This window comes from Sander vitreus, chromosome 3 (genome assembly GCF_031162955.1).
Source record: "Sander vitreus isolate 19-12246 chromosome 3, sanVit1, whole genome shotgun sequence".
In the NCBI taxonomy this organism is placed as follows: Eukaryota; Metazoa; Chordata; class Actinopteri; order Perciformes; family Percidae; genus Sander; species Sander vitreus.
This window is the reverse complement of record NC_135857.1, coordinates 3,600,804-3,621,949: the sequence shown is the minus strand read 5'-3', so window position 1 is coordinate 3,621,949 and position 21,146 is coordinate 3,600,804. Positions and strand designations below refer to the sequence as shown.

At 41.6% G+C, this 21,146-nt stretch overlaps 1 protein-coding gene across 1 annotated transcript in view; it reads right to left on the bottom strand.

Annotated features, from left to right (window-relative positions):
* gbe1b (glucan (1,4-alpha-), branching enzyme 1b) overlaps positions 1 to 19,856 on the bottom strand; it is a 146,860-nt gene extending 127,004 nt beyond the window's left edge. The window contains exon 1 of the mRNA XM_078245751.1: positions 19,678 to 19,856. Coding sequence (XP_078101877.1) covers positions 19,678 to 19,775 — 98 coding nt within the window. The 5' untranslated portion in view covers positions 19,776 to 19,856. The remainder of the gene's footprint in view (positions 1 to 19,677) is intronic.
* Positions 19,857 to 21,146: the final 1,290 nt, after the last annotated feature.

The window sequence follows — 21,146 nt, the reverse complement described above, 5'->3', positions numbered from 1 at the left end:
CTATAAAACATGGTGGAGGCAGTGTTATGGCATGGGCATGCATGGCTTCCAATGGCGCTGGGTCACTAGTGTTTATTGATGATATGACAGAAGATGGAAGCAGCCGCATGAATTCTGAAGTCTATAGGAAGATTCTGTCTGTTTATATTCAGCCACATTCAACAAAGTTGATTGGACGGTGCTTCACAGTACAGATGGACAATGACCCAAAACATACTGCAAAAGCAACCCAGGAGTTGTTCAAGGCAAATAAGTGGAATATTCTACAATGGCCGAGTCGATCACCTGATCTCAATCCGATGGAGCACGCATTCCACTTGCTTAAGACAAAACATAAGGCAGAAAGACCTGCAAACAAACAACAGCTGAAGACAGCTGCAGTCAAGGCCTGGCAAAGCATCACAGAGGAGGAAACCCAACGTTTGGTGATGTCAAGGGGTTCCAGACTTCAGGCAGTCATCGCCTGCAAAGGATTCTCAACAAAGTATTAAGAATGAACATGTTATTTATGATTATATTAATTTGTCCAATTACTTTAGGTCCCTTGAAATAAGGGGACTACGTATGAAAATGTGTGTTATCCTAAACCCTTCCTCCAATTTTGATGTAAATACCCTTCAAATCCATTGTGTTAGAGCATAGGGCCCAAATTGTGAAAATTGTATCACTGTCCAAATATTTCCGTACCTAACTGTATATCTTCACATTTTATTTTGATGAAGTAGTCACTCTTCCTTCTCCTCCATGCTGGCACTGGTGCCACATCTCTGTACCTCGCCCTCTGTTTTTCTACAGTGTACAACCATATCTAGCACGGGACTGCCCTTGGTATTCATAGGCAACATTTAGCCGTAAAACACTCTCCCATCATGCTGCAAAGAGCAGAGTTTCAGAGTGTGACCATTTCATTACTTATGGCAAGCTGTTTTTCTCCAGCACTGGCCCTGAATTCCTAATAAAGGCAATTCAAAGTTAGAATAGCAGAACTGGAGCTTAATTCATACCTGTCGTCTTCCTGTCTTCAGTTTAAGCCATCACATTTCTTAGTTATGAGGTACTTTAAAAGCTATTGATGTGGCCGAGTTGGCTCAGTTGGTAGAGCAGGCGCACATATACGCAGAGGTCCAGGGTTCGTGTCCGACCTGTGACCATTTCCTGCATGTCTTCCCTCTCTCTCCCTCCACTTTCTCACCTAGCTGTCCTGTCCATTAAAGGCAGAAAAGCCCAACAAAATAATCTTTAAAAAAAATAAGCTATTGATGCAATGTCGCCAGCTCATTCAAAGCTATTAAAGCTAAAATTACAGCCAACTGATGTATATGTTTACAACCAAAAAGAATGAAATACAAGCATTTTACTGTGCCAAACACATTCTTTATGTGGCCCGGTGTAATAATACAGCAGGAAATAATTGATCGGTTCGATAGTATTCTCACGTTGAGGAGCATCTATTTTGGCTGACTTGAAGCCAAAATGTGGAGATCTTTTATGGGATTATGCCATCTTTAAAAAACATTTTTATTTATATTTGTTAAGTGGCCATGCTGTCAGTCCCAGTGCCGTTATTGATAATAGCACCAGATATAATATCACTAAAGTCAAAAATGTTCAAATCTGACACATGAAGCTATAGCATAAGTTCAGTCAGGAAGACAAAACGGTTGCATGCTTAGGCCTGTAGTTTTATTTCTTACATATCTGTATTCAATCCTCTCACACATGCTCACTCATTATTCCTTGCTGTCAATCATGTTATCAGCTGTTCTCATCAGCTGGTCTCATCAGCTGATCTCATCTATCCAAAAGCTCAGCGGTACACCTACATTGTTAGCCTATCACCCTGCTGCTGTCTCTGTTTAAATATGATTCTCTCTGCCTTTACATTCATGCTAAGGATTGGGTATCGGTTGGTTTTTTTCCGATACGGTGCTAAAGCGATACTTTTAAAACGGTGCCAGTGCCTAAACGGTGCCTGAACCGATACTTTAAAAAAAAAAAAAAATTTAAAAAAAGAAAAAAGAAGAGCACAAAATGACAGTCAGTGACATTAAAGAACGGCTTGTTTATTGCTAAGGCCATATGGTCAAAATTAAATGATTTAATAATATAGTAATAAATGTAACTTATGACAATAACTTATTTCACCAGTAAATTGCTGTTAAACGACAAAAACAACCACTAGATGGGAACTAACTTTGATTGCACCACGAGGCTTACCAGTTTCAAGTAAACACACCGTCTGTGTTGTTTTTCCGACCCAGCCCTATTCATGCTAGCCTTGTCCTACCAGACTCTGGTACATTAGCCTGGTCCTACCAGACTCTGGTACACTAGCCTGGTCCTACCAGACTCTGGTACATTAGCCTGGTCCTACCAGACTCTGGTACATTTCATTTGTACAGACAGTCCGGCCACTCTCCACTGACAAGTGTTAACTTCCTTGAAGGCAGGTACTCTGTTTAAAACTATTGGATCTGCCCAGAGCCACTCTGGATCTGCCATAACCAATCACTAACGTTTGGTCGTGACGTCGGCTTAGCATCGCTAGCGTCAGCCTTAGCTAACTCCTTCACCACTAACGGAGCGAGCTGGAAAATCTGACTTTTCCCGAACCCCGTGGGGAGGAGGGCCACAACATCACGGCCCCCAACACAACTCAGCAAAGATTGTCCTTCCTCGGGCTTTAACTTCTGGATATTCGGCAGCGTTGCCACAACGGACCGAATGGCTTCGCTCGCATCTTTCTCCGCTCGCATCTTTCTCCGCCGCCATTACAGAACTACAACTCAAACTAGCGCACGACCTCAACGTCATCGTTCTCAGCCACTCCCTCTGTTCGCTGATTGGACCAGTTAAAAAAATAACAGGGAGAAAACCCGCAAATATACCGCAAACTAGGGCTGGGCGATATGGAGAAAATCAAATATCACGATATTTTTGACCAAATACCTCGATATCGATACCACAACGATATTGTAGTTTTGACTATTGGTGCTTTCACAAAATATTTACATAATGGGATTTTTGATAAATAATCATCAGTAATGTGTATATAATGACTAAGTGGGTGAAGGCAAATAATAGAACAGTTACAACAGTCTGGTAAGTTCAGAAAATGACATAATTTTACTGTAATGCAGCCTTTAAAACCAGACTTATGCCATATTACAATATCCAAAATCTAAGACAATATCTAGTCTCATATCATGATATCGATATAATATCGATATATTGCCCAGCTCTACCGCAAACGACCAGACGATGTCAGGCGTCTGCCTGGCATGCTCTGTGTGTAGGACAGGACACAGGTGACAACGTGGCTGTGGACTTGTGTAGGTTGTGCAAGCTGTTGCAGGAAAGTGGCAGCATGTGTTCACGACAATGCACAGAACATCATGGCTGCACGACTGGTACAAGTCTGCAGCTGACCACGGAATGCGGAAAGTATGTCCGAGCCTCCCGGACGGGTGAACTGGGACTCCGTTGCCCGCTTGTTGGTTAACCGGTAGTGATCGGTTAACTTGGGTTGGCTAAGTTCTCTCTGTTGCTGTCAGCGGCCATTTCAGTGCAAATCATCGCAAATGGTGAAGCGCTCCTCCATCTCCCCATCACCACCAGTCTTCGCAGATTCTTTAGCTCCATCAGAACCATCAGACACCATCACCAGTGTCTGGATTCCATGGGGGGGGGAGGGGGGGGGGATTTCAATCACACCCCTTGATCACAAATCTCCCTGTAAACGCCAAAGACATTATGCCAAGACAAATATCACATATCATCAGTTATATTAAACTTTATTAGGGCTGTCAGCATTAATGCGATTAAGGGCCGAGCATAACGCGTTCATTTTTTTTTAAATCGCATGCCGCAATTTATTAATTTATTTTACACTTCACTCGGCTTTGCGTCGTGCCTAACAGGCTACTATTTTGACCCTTTGCCGCACCTTTACTTATCATCAAGCTGCCATACTTCCTCGTATCACATCCTGCTGCTGCAGCTGCAGGCATGATGGAGAAAGACAGCAGCAACACAATTCTGAATGGAGCTTTTCATTTTTCAAAACTCCAAGACAGGTCGAAAGCCATATGCACGTTGTGTAAAGCCGAATTAAAATATCACCGAAGCACGTCAAGCTTGAGCTACCACCTACGAGCTAAGCATAGTACAGTTAACGTGACTCAGGTTGATGCTAGCGGGCTCAGGCAAAGCAGTATTTTGGAGAGTGCTACTCGCCGACCTGTGGGTGAAACCAAATCCAAAAAAATGACTACAGCTCTTGCAAAATGGGTGGCAACTAACTGCAGACCTGTCAGCATCGTAGAAGACTCGGGTCTTAAAGACGTACTACGGTTGGCATGTTCTGACCCGTCTTATACACTGCCGTCGAGGGGGACAGTAGTTTCACCATACACAGCCTGTACGACACGGAGAAAGCTGCCACACCGGAACTGCTGCAAAGTGATGCAAGGTGATCACTGGAAGTCAGTGAGTAATTAAAATGATTTAGGAGTTACTGCACACTATATTGACTGTAGATTCAAATGTGTGACTAGATTCACACATTTTTCTTTTGTTTACAGTTAATAAATAAATAATAAACAAATACAAATCTTAAAGTCAAGTTCATAAAGTCACTTTCTTTGCATTCATTTGATTCCCAATCAAGATAAACTGGTAAGAATTGCTTTCCATCGTTAATATGTACTTAAAAACAGTTCTGAAATGCAAAATAATAGAATTTTAATCATGTGATAAAACATGCTATTAATCGCAATTAACTATAGAAATTCAGCGATTAATCGCGATTAAAAAGATTAATCATTTAACAGCCCTAAACTTTATATTTAACATTCATCTTAATGTCATTCTCTTGTCTCTGCTGATTGAAATAGGGGCTTTAAGATTATAGATTAAGTGTTAAGTTTGTCATTTAGGTATGAGAACGTTGAATCTTAATGTGAGACTCAATGGTTCCTTACACGGTACTGCGCTTTAACTGCCCTCAAATGTAATTGCAAGTTAAACACATGCCAGACTATGTTCAGTGGGAGAGTAGCCGTTTCCTTAAAGAGCTGCTGTATGTAGAGTGTTGGACGCATGTTGAATTTAACATTAATGAAAGAATAAATAGTGATGGACTTATAATCCATTAGTACTTGGCATTCTCTATTAAGAATAAGTAGCTGCTACTTGTTTTTTTGACCAGTTGGGGGCAGTGAAGGCTGCAAACACAAGTTGATTTGGCAAACGTGTTAGCAAACAACTGCTTATTTACACACCCAGCAGCCTTGGAGCAACATTATCACTCATTTGGAGTTGTTGTCTCTGTCCAACTGACTGACTGACTAAGTCCAACATTCACTCCCCTTTTAGCTCCGTTTTGCTCTCCGCCAACTCCTGAAGGAAATATTTGGTTTTTTAGCTGCTAGATGCTCTGCTATGTTTCCCAGCTTGTTACAAACTGGGTTCGTCTGCCGTTTGGAGCTGGGCAGGAAGCCTACGGTGGCTTTATCAGAGCTTTTTGCTGAAAATAGCAGCCTGCTGGGGCTATAAACAACACTGGTGAAAGCAGTGTGAGTGAACCAGAACAGTAAGGTTGTGAAACCACAACCATGAGCTAAAACATGCCAAAACACTCCTTAGATCTGAGAGGAACTCCATTATGAGCTACTCTCATTCCCCCATTGTTAATATAAAAAAAATATTTAATTAAAGCAGATTTATGAAATTCACAACCTTTAAAGATCAGTTATTATACGTCTGAGGGGAAGACAGTCACTCCTTCTCAATGGAACAAAGCAATATTTCAGTAGGGATGTAACAATTATTACAGAATTGTCTAATCACAATTTTCTTTTTTCTTTTTTACATAATTGCGGTTTCTTCCACAATGAATTGCTAATGGCAATTGTTGATTTTGTTTAGATGTGCCAAATTGTAATTATATAAGTGATTATTGGGCGGACTGTTGAGCTAAAGCTATGCTAGCGGCGGCTGTCACTTGTTGCCATAGCAACTCCAAACATCCTGGGCTGTAGCTGTCTCAAGCTAGAGAAATTGAACATGCTCGGGTCGCCTGGTTGGGCAAAACGTTACATTATCTGGGTCACATAACAGTGATATAACCAAAAGGTGTATCCTGGGATTCATTCAAAACTTTCATTTGTTTAACCCCCCCTTAAGGACAAAAGACGCACCGGCGAGTCCAAGCGATGTTTGACAACACTCATATTCAAAGAGCGTTATTAAAAAAAATCATTTTAGACATTTATTTACTATTGCATTCATATATTACACTACTTTTGTGAACCCAAGACTTTTGTAAACCCATTTCAAGCACGAAAAAAAATGTAGTGTACGTTTGGAGCAAGAGCCAGGCAAGGGCCAAATTATCTCTTTACACATTGCTCTGGAATAATTGTGGGCCTCACCTTACAGAAAGCCGAGTTTGTTCTGAACATTTTGATATGAAACACACGGGGATCAGGTTATATACAAATACCCTTAAAAGGTGAATTTAAAAATATATATAAAAATGTAATACATATTTTTAAAAGTGACTGAAAGAAAAAGTGACCCTGCAGCCACTGGCGACAAAAGAGTCTTGTCCTGTCACCTCTTCAGTGCTAATAGAGCAGCAGGAGATTATAGATGTGAGTCACAGATTACAGTTCGGTCTCACTTATCTATTGGTTTGGGTAACTGTTCTTTATCTAGAAAAATATTGGAGAAAATATCATTTGGCACAACTGAGACATTAAACTTTCCGATATTATTGCAGACGGCTAAATTGTAAGTGACAGACATTAACCTTCACCTCATTGTCGGACACATTTCTGCTTCTTCTCAAACTATCAAGATAACCCGATATTCCTTAAACTTGTAAGACAGACCTGTTCTGCAATTTTTGGCGGCTTCAAATTGGGTCATGTTGATATTCACAAACAACATTTTCTATTTGTCCCAGAGTCACGAGTTGAGATTAAAAATGCACTGAGAGTGGGGCCATTGGAGAAAGCTCTCCTACAAGCGAGGAGCAAGAAGGTACAAGTGAAAAATCTAAGCTAGGGTTAGGGAGGCGCTGGAGAAGGTGGGTTAGTAAAGATCTCGTTCGATCTCAAATAACAGACCAGCTGGGGAAAACTCTCCTGCTAAGAGAAATGAGGCTCAGAAACAGCTGGAGAGACTTGACTTCAGCTCTGAAGCACGGTGAAGTGCAGCTGAAGATCGATCCTCCGCACAAACACGAGACGATCTCGCTCCACAGGGCCACAGAGGAGGTCAAACTAACTCTGCAGGAGACAGAACTGGGCTGGGAAAAGGAGCAGAGCAGCATCAAGTCCAGGCTGGATGATCTGGAGACAAATAGTCCAACAAGAAAAGTTGGATAGCCAAGCTCTTTCAATGCCTGGCCTCAGCAGTTGAAGACCAGTGGTACTATTTCACCTCCAACATCCTGTGGCAGGAGGATCTCTCTCTCTCTCTCTCTCTCTCTGAATTGTCCTCCAGAGGTTTTATCTCATTAATATTATATGTATTGTTTGTTTATTACCTTCGCAAAGGACGTTATGTTTTTTGGCTCGGTTTGTCTGTTGTTTTGTTGGCCCAAATTTCATGAAACTTGCTGGAAGGGTGAAGCATTGTCCAAGGGAGAACCTACTACACTACGGAGTGGATCTGAATCACAGGGCAGATTTTTCACATTTTTCTTCAAGGGCATTATTAACTATTGGCGTGGCGTGACTTTTCCACTAGGTGGGGCTACGGCTTTAGCTCTGTGTATTTTCGGCCATCTTCATTATGTTTGCAGCTGCGACCCAAGATGCTACAGACACCCAGCAGCGACACTTAGATGGTGAGTTTCAGTTTGTGTGGCTAAACAAAATCTAAAAACAAGTAACAAAAGTTTTGTGTCGATAGCAATTACTACGGCAGAGAAATTGCAATCGCAAATGTCCCATTTACATGTATTGAGTTATTGGTCAAAACACAAACCTACTGGCCGATCTTCACCAAATTTGGTACAGAGCATCGTAGTGGGATGTTAAACAACAACAACAATAATAAGAATAATAAGAATAATCTGATAGCATTAAATTTGGCCGACATATGATAAACTTTGTGTTTGGTAGCTAGCTAGGAAATTTTGTTTGGTCGTCAAATGCGCATAATTTAACACAGCAAAATTCTTTTTGCAACTTTTGGTCAGATCCATCTGGAGATTCTACGTACCAGGTTTGGTGCAGATCGGTCGCGCGGCCTAGGACGAGTTCGAAAAAGTTGGTTTTGCGCATTGCGCGATATTGCGAAAAAATAACTTTTAAGCAGAAATGGGCGTGGCCTACATCATGCGATTCAGCTTGATTCAACGAACACGTGGATGTAAGGTTTTCTAATCTTCGATGTGTAATATGGGAGTTATAGGCAAAAAAACATCATAGCGCCACCTAGTGGTCCACATGTGTAATCTTTGGTAGGTGAGGTCCATGACCCATTGTACATCTACCCTGTAATTGTAAAGTTGTTTACATTAGTGTAAGTGGTGAATCTGGCCACGCCCACTTTGACCAATCAGTACCCTAGTAGGGGTGGCCTCAGGAGTGGCCCTAGATGGTACCCCTCAAAATTGTAGCGCCCCCTAGAGGCCAATTTTCGTAGAATGTGTGGGGGACCTCCAGAGGGTCATGGCAAACAAGAATCTTAAGTTTTGCGTTGATAGCATTTATTTTGGCCAAGATATGGCAAAGTTGTTGTTTTCATAGTTAGCTAGACAAATTTGTTTGTGCGTAATATGTGCAATTTTTATCCTATAAAAATTATTTTGAGAACTTTTTGTCAGGTCGGTCTGGAGATGCTACCTGCCAAGTTTCGTGCAGATCGGTCGCACTGTCTAGGAGGAGATCGAAAAAAAAGGTTTTTGATAAATCGCGATTTTTCACGCATAAAGGTCTAGGCGGAAATGGGCGTGGCCTATATCAGGCGATTCAGTTGGATCCAGGGAATGCGTGGATGTATGGTTTTTGAATGTCCGGTGTACGGTGTGGGAGTTTTAGCGTCAAACGCGTTTTTTTCTGCTATGGCGCCACCTAGTGGTGGAAGTGGGTCAATTGTTGCACCTGAGGTACTTGAAAATGGCACCCTCCCCCCCCCAACATGTACGGTTTAGGCTGTAGCGGGAGTTTTAGTTGGAGAAGAATGATGATGAATGATGATTAATCCTTAGGAAAACAATAGGGTTCCACAGCCCTGCTGTGTGAACCGCGTAGCTTGGTTCTTCCAGCCTCAGGCTTGGACCCCTAAATATTACTGCATTGTTTAATTGCTATAGGAACTGTGTGTTTCTCTACAGTTTGCATAAGTCTAACATGAACAGGCTGTATGGAGACAAGGTTGGAGAGAAACTCTTAACACTTTGGACATTAGGTCTAAACAAACAAACAAAAAGTGGTGCTGCATTACAGAATATTATATACAGTCGATCGTAATATGTTTTTTCCTGTGTTACTAAAATTTTTGGTCATTACATCTTGTACCACCAGTAGCTGGAACTCCAACTAACATTTTTCATACACTGTAAAACTACATTTTTCATCTACTGTAGAAACTTTATATATCAACAAACTTTTGATTGAGTTCCTGAGCTCAACACAAGTTTACAGAACATAGTCATGTCAGTTTCCGCCAATTCAATCTGATGCTGTTCTAACTTGCTTACTACAATGTTGATCTAATCTTTATCATATTTGAAAGGAATCTTTGGGCTGGCTTTATTCTTAACTATTAGTGCGCAAATTACTTGGTGGCTAAGAGAGAGACAACAAAAGTGAGTCCTACAGTCTTTTCAAGATCAAGGACTACGTTTACATGCACATAATATTCCGGTTTTTGCCCGTTTTGCGGACGACCCCACAATGATTACATTTACATGATGCATCCAATATTCAGAAAAACGATATTCCGACTAAGCCGTTTACATGGCTAATGAAAGTGAATATTCCACTAATATTCCCGTTTACATGTAGCCGTGCAAACAATTTTCAAAGTTTACCAGTGGTGGAGGACTTGTTGGACCGTGTGAACACAGCGTCTTTCTCTCATTCCTTCTTGAAAAGGTCGGAGTAGCGATGTGTGTGCATATCCAAAAACCTGTTGATATCCAAGTCTTTGATAATGTTTAAATGTAGCTGTGTTTCTCCTTCTTATCGGGTCTGCAGCCTTGCAAACTGTTGGCTGGTTGGTTTGCGTACAGCAACCCTAATTGAGACAAAAATATTTATTAATTTAATGATTAAATAAGGTAGCGTCTCCAAACGAACCTCAATTATAACTTGTCTCCTGCTAGTTGTACTACAGCACTTACTTTTAAAAAGTAAGTTAAATTAATAAATATTTTTGTTGTATCTCTTTTCGGTGTTGTAATTTGTAGACGTCCCTAAGCACTCTTACTGCCCGGTAGCAGTAGCAGCAGAGAGCAGAAGCCAGCAGGCAAGTGATATTTAAATAAACTCCTGGTGTACTAACAAACTATCCAATCCATAGTTTTATGAGTACATAACCTATTTGTACTACTGTAGAAATTTGGTATCATTCCGGGCATTATTAGAGGGGTAATTTACGAGATACAAACCTGGATCCATTAGCGCCTGCGCTAAGCTAACCAGCTGATAACGTTATAACAAGGAAAAAAAGCTTATGGGGGGTTGTTTGGCTCGAGGTCATGGTGCAAAGGACCCTAGTAGGGTGAAATTAGTCCGAACCATCCCTTTAATATACAGTCACAGCCCACAGAAAACCTTTAAAACACCGGTACTAGATTAGTTCAGGCCATACTGTAACATTATGCCAACAACATCACCTACACCTGGCTCTTATTTTGAGGTCATATCGCAACTAAATTACAGTCACAGTTTAAAAAATCCTCAGTCAGCAGCTGAACTTTGCAACCTGTTCATTAGGGCTGCACAATTAATCGCAATGTTATCAAAATCGCAATATGGACTAGTGCAATATCCAAATTGCAGGGGGGGGGGGGGCGCAATATTTGTTAAAGGCAAAATATGTGTCAAACCATTTTAAATGAAGTATTGTGGTGCTGCAGAGACGTCCCCGCCTACAAATTGTATCCTACAGACTAAAAGGAAAACATATTTGTTTGTTACAGATCCTCGCAGAAATCAATTTTCTTTTTATATTTTCAATGAAAATGAGAATAATCGCACTGTCAATTTAAAATAATCACCATTTGATATTTTCCTCATATCGTGCCCTACTGTTCATACACTCACTGTTAGATAATTGGGCATCTAAATTTAGAGAGAGTGTTCAGCTCCGTTGCATTGTGTCTGACTGATGGTGACAGCTGAAGCACAGAGGTGTCAGGACATTGTACAGCTGCCTGAAAAAAAAATGGTAGGGAAAAAAAAAAAAGCTCCTTTCTTCCAGATCTCAGCTCGCCTACAGGGCTTTCCAAACAGCCCAGCGGCAAGGGGACTGTCAAATAATGTCTTTAATGTCCTTCTTTGACTAAGTGCATTAATGAAGCTGAAGAGGGACCTCGACCTTCAAGCGAGGGGACAGGCAACCTTTACAGAAGGTACATTAAACATTCACTCATTATAATACAACTAGGGCAAAACAATTATTTTCATTATTGATAATCCGTCAATTATTCACTGATTAGTTGTTTGGTCTATGAAATGTCAGAAAATGATGAAGGATGTGGATCAGGGTTTCCCAAAAGCCCAAGATGATGTCCTCAAATGTCTTGTTTTGTCCACAACTCAAAGATACTCAGTCTACTGTCACAGAGGAGTGAAGAAGTGAAAATTGTTTAATCAAAATAGTTGGGAGATCAATTAAAAAGTTGACAACTAATCGATTAACCTAAAATCGATTCATCTTTGCAGCTCTGAATACAACACGTCATTTCTGAAAATGTGATCCAGTAATTCTAATAATTCCGATTAACTACGAAGGAATGGTAAGTTGCTTTTCTTTATTTCATGTTTTTTCTCTCGTTGCTTTTCAGTCAGAGCACATGCATCGGTAGTCATCACTTCAAAGCCAATAATGAGTTTTGCTTTACATATATTGCATCACCATCTCAAGCATAAGACTTATTGCTGTATTTTCACTTTGAAATGAGTTGTGATGACAAACTCAGATCTTTTCCAAAAGAACTAACTTTTTGCCATAATAAGCAGCAGCCCCAATGCTCCCTACTTTCATTTGGTCCAATTTAGGAGAAACGTGGCACCACAAGCTGCAAAATCCTAGCAGCACTTCCTGCAGATTTGCAGCAACAGGAAGGGTAAATAATGAAGCATGTCAACAGAGCACTGTTCACTGGGGCTGTAACCTGCAGCACTGACAGTTGTTTTCACATTCAATCTGAAACTAGCATCCTGAAGAAATAAAGTAAGAGCTGCCTACAACCCCGGAACAACTCATTAGAATGGGGAGGCCTGCAAAATCTGCAGGAAGAATTTTAACATTGCGTAATGCCTGTAACTGGTGTGAACCAAAGTTCAACAAAGATGTGGGCAGCCTTGAGCCATGACATGGTGAAATCTAAAGAATCAGTTTGTGTGGTCACAGGCCTCTTTCTGATAAGCCGGCGGAATTCTCAGCTCTGTGCAGCCCGGCGAGGGGGCTCAGCGTGACGCCGCAGCCTGAGAAAGCTCTTGATTTCTACGCCTGTGTTCACGGTGTAGCGTTTGGGCTCTGGGCCTTATGGACACCACGGGTTTATCAAGAATTAACCTTCACACAGCAGTGCTCCTATATGTAAAATAATTTATGTGCAACTTTCATCAGCGTGACAGGTGTTTGAGACATGTCTAGGGCTCTGTGAAGCCTTGCAGTCCCAAGCTGTTTCTGGGATGGAACTGACACTCATCTCTCCGCAAGACTAGAGCCCTGCTCACATGCTCCAAATACAAAGCAGGTGGTCCCTCTTCTGCCACATTACAGACACGCTAATGAAAATGGAATAAACTATATGGCCCCTAAGCAGAGTTTTAGGGCTAGTTTTGCGGACGACCCAACAATGATTACATTTACATGATGCACCCAATATTCAGAAAAAGACAATATTCCGACTGAGCTGTTTGCATGGCTAATGGCTAATGAATATTCCACTAATATTCCGGTTTACATGCAGCTGTTTTCCACTGGTGGCGGACTTGTTGGACGGTGTGAACACAGCCTCCCTCTTTCATTGCTTCGACTACCTTTTAGAAAATGTTGGCGTTGCAATGTTTGCACATATCCAACAACCTATTGATATCCACAGTCTTTCGCAATGTGTGTTTCTCCTTCCGACCAGAGATGTGGTCTTTTCTTTTGGGCATGCATCTCTACCGCAGCCGTGCAAACTGTTGGCTGGTTGGTTTGTGTACCACAACCGTAGCAACACACAGAGCTGACAGTAAAGTGTGATTAACGGTTCGGCGGAGGCTCCACGCAGAACTTTTGCTGTAACCTACCTAAGTGGCCTGAAGTTTATACATGTGCATTGGTGTGTGCGTCGATCTCTTAGCAGGGCCGGCATGTGTGTGTGTGTGCATGGGGAGTGTGTGGTAGAGTGAGTGAGAGAGACGGCGATTAGCTCTGGAGCGAGTGCCGACTCTAGAGTCATAGCGAGAGAAACAAAGTGTCTCTGCTGTGCTTTCTGACCACGGTGGGAAATCTGGAGCAGGAAACGTTAACCCTCTGCTTGATTTCATGTTCATGGAGAAGGAGAACCAGGAAATGAGTCGGGGGGGGGAAATGCAACGCTACCAAGCCACGGCTGAGCGACATGCGTCGCCGCGACATGTAGTTACATTTTTCAAGAGGTGCATGTCAGGTTACGGCGTAGAGTCCGGCGTAAGGTCTGTATCTCCACGTACCCTCCTCTAGGACTCTACGGGATTCTACGGGACCTCTAGCTCATCCACCTAAGAGCGTGCGCCCCGTGTAGGCTGAGTCCTTTGCAGCGGCCCGGGTTCGAATCCAACCTGCGTCCTTTGCTGCGTGTCATCCCCTCTCTCTCCCCACTTTCCTGTCTATTCACGGTCACTATCTAGTAAAAGGAAAAGCCCCCCAAAAAAATATCTTAAAAAATAAAATAAAAAACAGGCAAGAGGCCATAAACTGTCGCAAACTGCAGTAAAAACCCTGATTGAGACGCATACAGAATGCGCTGTATACATGTCCAGAGAATGTTTCTAAAAGCGGAGTAATACCGGCATATCCCACATGTCGTAATCGGAAAATGCTACATTATATTCAGAAAGCTTATTCGGAATATCCAAGAGGAATATTCTGGGTTCATGACCCATATCAAATTCAAAATATTGTCATATGTGTAATAATAGTGGAATTATTAGTATTAGTGTGCATGTAAACATACTCACTAAGCAGATACCGTAGCAGTGTGAGCTGTAGATCATAATATCACCGTCGGCATGTAAGTAAAGAAAACATTAAACTCGTTGGGTTTTTTTCAAAGAATTCCAGCAGGTTAGGCTAATGTGACGGGAGGTGAGGAGGTCATTGTGTGAGAAATATGGCCTGGTTAAAAAAAAAAAAAGACAATGTTGTAAATGTAAAGTCCGCACAACAGTTAAATGCTCCGAAAAAATATATTTAATAGTGCCGAACCAGGCACACAACGTTTCGGCCCAAAATTTGGCCTTCCTCAGGTGTTCTGCACCATCCATCCATCTTCGTCCGTTTATCCCAGGTCGGATTGCGGGGGCAGCAGCTCCAGCAGGGGACCCCAAACTTCCCTTTCCTGAGCCACATTAACCAGCTACGACTGGGGGATCCCGAGGCGTTCCCAGGCCAGGTTGGAGATATAATCCCTCCACTTAGTCCTGGGTCTCCCCCGAGGCCTCCTCCCAGCTGGACGTGCCTGGAACACCTCCTTAGGGAGGCCCCAGGAGGCATCCTTACCAGATGCCCGAACCACCTCAACTGGCTCCTTTCGACGCAAAAGGAGCAGCGGCTCTACTCCGAGCTCCTCACGGACGACTGAGCACCCTATCTCTAAGGGAGACGCCAGCCACCCTCCTGAGGAAACCCATTTCGGCCGCTTGTACCCTGGTGCAAGCACTATTCGTGTTCTGCACTATTAAATATATTTTTTTCCGAGCATTTAGCAGTTGTGCGGACTTTACCTTATTTGAGAAATATGGCCTCCCATCCAGAAATGAGCCTACAGGATCCTCTCAAAGTAAAATAAATGATTATGAAATCAACATTGCGTCATTATTAAATGGAATGTTTTTTTTTTGCTATTCAGTCATTATGCAATTATATATATATATATATATATATATTTTAAGTGCACCTTTGCTTCAATTGAGTCTGTTTATCAGGTTAAACCCAGAACTCAAGCAATTAAAAAGACCAAAACCATGGAAACATGGAATGAAGTTTAAAAAAAACTGCACGGCCTATTGACAGAGAGTCTCTGTTTACTTTGAGAGATTAGTGTAGACACAAGGGCAATGCATTTACCACTAAAGGACACATGTCCAGTCTTTTCAGGTCTCTGCAAGGTGCTGCACTTATTTTGGTTTTTTAAAATGTGTTTCAGTGTTATACACAATAAGCAGATATTCCCTCTATAATTTCCTGTAAACAGTCACAGTATTATGTTGGTGAGAAAAGTGACGGGGAATAAACAGGCCTAAGGGTCGCTGAGTTGACTAATTAGCAAAACAGATGTTTATGTACTTCAAGTTCAGTTAATTAAACTTGATTCTAATAAAAGGGTGTGTATGTTTTGTCTCTCCTGGGTGCTATATTTAAAACATAATCATAGCATGTGGCTAGGTTTTGGTGAGCCAACATCTCTGTACTGCTCACAGAATCATGTTACAAGGAGGTACAAATGTGAAGGACAAATCTGAATCAGAGCCGGGCGATATGGAGAAAATCAAATATCACAATATTTTTTAACCAAATGCAATCGATATTACATTGCATGTCATTTTGCTGACGCTTTTATCCAAAGCCACTTCCAATAAAATGCTTTCAACCTTGAAGGTACAAACTCCAGGCAACAAGAAGTAAGTTACTTGAACTTACTTCTTGTAATTCTGTAAATCTTGCAATTCTTCTAATATCCTGGAACCTGTATATAAAAGCTTAGTGGAAAGCGTCCTATCTTTTAACATGATCATGTGGTATGGTAACCTAAACATCCAAAGGAGGAACAAACTGCAGAGAATAGTGAGCATGGCCTCAAAAATTATAGGGAAGCCACAAAGGCACTTAAGCAGTATTTATGATACCAACGTGGTATCATGACTTCGCGTAGCCATACACGCCGACTTTCTTAAGCCAAGTGGCGTGTTATCTGTACGCATTTTGAGCTATCCACGTGTACGCCTACGCTGTATACAGCGGACGTAAACATACACGCCACGTGGCGTGTTATCGCCATCTTGCCGTGTTATCGCGAGAACGTGTTATCGCGAGAACAACGCGTTATCGCGAAAAGAAAGCTACGGTTGAGCTTGGGAAAAATAGAACCGGTTGGGTTTAGGAAAAGAAAAATGGGGTTGGCTTTACACAAACAAGAGAGCGAGGAAACGCCACACGCGGGACGCGATCCCCACTCTCCTGGGTGAAAGTCCTGCGTTTGACCCATCCTCCACCCCGGCCAACCTCCCTACGCTGATTTTCGCCATTTCATACTACTCCCTACGGCGTAAATTGACACGCAATCGCAAGGTAATGTAAGTCAATGGAGGCCAAAGGGCGTTGATAAAACACGCTAAAAAGCAAGTATGCGTCTTTATAACACGCCAATAATGGCATACGAATTGGTGTGTCATACATACGGAACGCATTACAAACAAGGCTGAGAAAATGATTAGTGACCCGTCCCATCCATTACACGGCGAATTTGAACTCCAACCCTCAGGGAGGCGTTTTAGAGTACCAACAGCAAATAGAAAGATCTTTAAGAAATCCTTCATCCCCAATGCTGTGAAGGTGCTAAATAACACTGGGAACCGTACTTAAGAAGGGAATGTACGGCGAGGCAGACTTCCGGGTTGCAGGTTTTATGCACAGCAAGCATTTTTAGTAGGCTATATTTATCTATTTATTTACTTTTGTAAATGTAACCTTTGTAATGCCACTTTTCATAAAATGTATCGTCTGTTTTGTCCGTCTTGCCGTCTTGCCTATGTACTGTTTGTAATGTCTTGTCTCTCTTGTATTCTTGGTGAAACCAAAGAACATTTTTCACATCTGTGGACAATAAAGTTTCTCGTATTCATATTCGTATCATTTGTCCTTCCGTAACAGGTGCAACAAAGCTAACAAGAGACTCAGGAAGATGTCAATCAATCAGTCCAGACACACCCACACAGTCCTGGGAAGAGGCCCAATCAGCCACATTATCTCAACACACCTGTGTGGGGGTTCAGGGCCTTTAGCCAAACTACAAAGAGCCATTTGAACGTGCAACTAAGTTTTTTTTTTTTTATTGCAGTGATATTGTAGGGTTGATTATAGGTGCTCACAAAATATTGACATAATATGATTTTAGATAAATAATCATCAGTAATGTGAATGTAATGACTAAGTGGGTAAAGGCAAATAACAGATACGGAAGTTCAGAAAATGACATCACTTTACCGTAATGCAGCCTTTAAAACCAGGAAAAGACAACACTTATGTCACTTTGTCATATGTTACGATATTCAAAATTTGAGACGATATCTCGATATTATCGAATATCGATAGATATTGCCCAGCCCTAATCTGAATACAAAGTATATAAATCGATATGACATCAGGTACTTTACAGTCCAAGAAATGTTTTGATCTCAAAAGGTTATTATCTGAAGTAGGACTCTGGTCCATTCAGACCCTGGCCAGCTCTCACTGACAATAAAAACGAGGCTGTTATATTATTTATCAGAACTCTCCGCTTTGGTTTGTGCATTACTGGCATAAATATACGACTCAATTAGGAAGATGCATCATGGAAACATTTATAGTCTGCTCATAAAAACTTGGGAGTCTACTGCCATGTGTAGTTTGATACCATCAACCGTCATACTTTGGCAACTGCACAAAAAATGTGATTGGAATTTGTGCTGGACATAATCCCACATTAATAAATACACAAGGCCACAAACACTGCACAATCACTAGTAGCACACACATTCAGCTACTTAAGACTTCCACCCTAATAATTAATTTGTATGGAGGCCAAATTGAGGCTGAAGGGGAAAATCATGCAGCATTATGAGTGCAGCATAAAGTAAATTAATGTCTGAGAGGTTATTTGTGTTGCAGAGCCTTTCCCACTGCAAAAAAACGAAACACACACACAAACCAATCAGCTACTGTAGCCTACGGTATGTGCTCTGAGTTGGAAGCGTCCAACTCTGGATTTCAATCCAATTTTAAAACACATTTTAGGATATCTGATGCATCGATAACAACCAGACACAATGGGAAGGAAAACTCATTATGAGGACCAATGGGCCTGCAGGAAGCAAAGGCTGTTGTGATGCTGCTGGACCACAGCGATGCTTTAAAACAGAGATCTTCAACAGGGGGTCCTCAGAGTTCATGAAAATGTCTTCACATGAATCCAACATATTATTAGCAAATATGAATCAGCCTATTTATGAAAAAATAAAACCCTCCACTGATGATAGGGTTACTGGCCCATATGTAAGGTAGTCACTAAGATAGCCATCCACAGGACGCCTGGATAGCTCACCTGGTTGAGCGTGTGTCCCATGTACAAAGGCTCAGTCCTTGCCGCATCGGGCGTGGGTTCAATGCCAACCTGTGGCCCTTTGCTGCAAGTCATTCCCACCTTTCACATCCTCAGCTGTCCTGTGTAATAAAGGCCTAAAATGCCCAAAAAAAGATAGCCATTCACAGATACAGTTCATCCTAAGGATTCACTGTGCCACATGTATGTTTAACAATAAAACATTAGGTATATGTGCAGTTTAGTGTCCCAAATTATTTTCCAAAAACTGAGTGTCCCAAATGATGAGGGTCTTATTTGAGACAGGTTAGGGTTAGGGTAGCACAGGTGGTTTAGCAGGTTAATAATTAATTAAGGACACTGTATGGGGAATTTGGGACACTAAAGTATTATAGTATTATGCACAAAAAAAAAAGCTATGTAACGGCTTTAGCCTGCCTTATTGTAGGCCCAGTTTAATATGCAATTTAATTGTATACAATGTAGCATGGGGGTTCCTGCTGTCTCTCTTTCAGTTAAGGGGTCCTTGGCTTAAAAACCGTTGGAGACCCCCGCTTTGAAACACACAAAGTGCGACTGAGGCGAGGATTTGACCGCATTTCACCCCAAAAACTATTACCCCCCCCACCTGACTACGCAACGTGGACGTCACCACCTGACTGCAAACATGCCGACTCTTGAACTGTCAAACACGGGAAGTTGAGAGAGAAACGCAGCTCTATCTCTGCGACCTCTGCTCACACATGTCCCATGTCAAACCCTGAATAGAGAGGGCAACTGTCTGGTGTGTTGCAAACATCGCTTTCTATCTGTTTCATCTCTGTTTTTATTTCAAGACACGAACGTCAGCGTGAACGTGGCTTCCGCTCGCTTCACCGGGGACTCATTTTTGTCGAAAAGCCGTGCACAAAAGCGTCGTTTAAACCGTATTTTACCTCCTCTTGAAGTCCCTCTCGTAGGTTTTGAGGTTAGGGTCCATTTGAAGAAGGCATCTGAAATCAGGAATTGCAACAGTATCCTCTCGGTCTGCCATGGTTTCTCCAGACGAAACCAATCGAGCACCGACTACTTCTAACTGGCGGATGAACAGAGGAGATGAATGTCAGGCTCATGTGTGCGACTTTTTAGCAACCGGAGAAAACAGCGAATCAGACGGCTTTCTGCCAAGCCCGTCCCATCCCAGCACGCTGTGTTTTCCCAGGGTCAGAGATAAGAGAGCCAGCCGTGCCGTGCCGTGCTAGGATACAGTGTGATACAGTGCAACTTTAAGATGACAGCATCAGGAGCGTCAGAGGAAGATGACTCGGATTTGTATGTAGATGTGCAGCTTTGTAGGTTAATACAGATACAAGGGCATGTACAATGTCCATGTCTCTGGTGCTCAATATTGGCCTTGAAGGATTTGTCTGTCACTTTTGCCGACATATCTCAACAAATACCGACCATATTATCAGTGCAGTTTGTCTGAATATTCATTGTGACCTTTATTTTAACAACACTGTCATGTGAAAAATACAGTCAGTGTGATTGTGTGAAGGGTGTATCAACAACAACCAGTGGTGGAAGAAGTACTACTCAGATCTTTTACTTGAGAAAAAGTAGCAATAGCACAGTGTAGAAATAATGTTACCAGTAAAAGGCCCAACATTCAAAGTATTACCTAAAAGTAGCCTTCAAAAGTATTAGCATCAGAATATAGCCTACTTGAAGTACCAACAATTAAAGTTAGCTGCTCATTATGTAGAATGGCCCATTTCAGTATAATGTATATTATTGGGTTTAGATTATTGTTGCATTCATATATGTAGGCTACATTACTTTTATATATTTCACATGATACAGGTAGGGCGAATATGAATTACTTTCTATACTGTTGGGTAGCTATGAATTTACCCTGGGTGTCAATAAAGTCTCACCTTATGTATAATAATGTGTTTTTTGATTATACTTTGTATTATTAATGTAAGTAATCTAAGTAACTAATTAAAGTTGTCAAATAAATGTAGTGGAGTAAAAATTGCAATATTTGCCTCTGAAATGTAGTGGAGTAGAAGTAGAAAGTAGCAGAAAATAGAAATACTCAAGTACTGTACAAGTACCTCAAACTTGTGCTTAAGTACAGTCCTTGAGTACTTAAGTTACTTTCCACCACTGACAAAAACTACTGGCCGCTTTTGCATAAATTTAGGTACAAACATTCCTGGTAAATGCAAAACATTTGATGGTTCCCCAGTCCCTTTTCCAGTGCCACCGTCAGGGTAGAATTTCCTTTAAAAAAACTTAAATTATGTATTTATTTATTGTGAATGTTGCGGGCCACATTTATTCTCCACTGAGAGGACGCTTTGTGAGTCTTTCCACCTTCCAGCCAAAATGTCAACTTCACCCACAGACACACACAAGA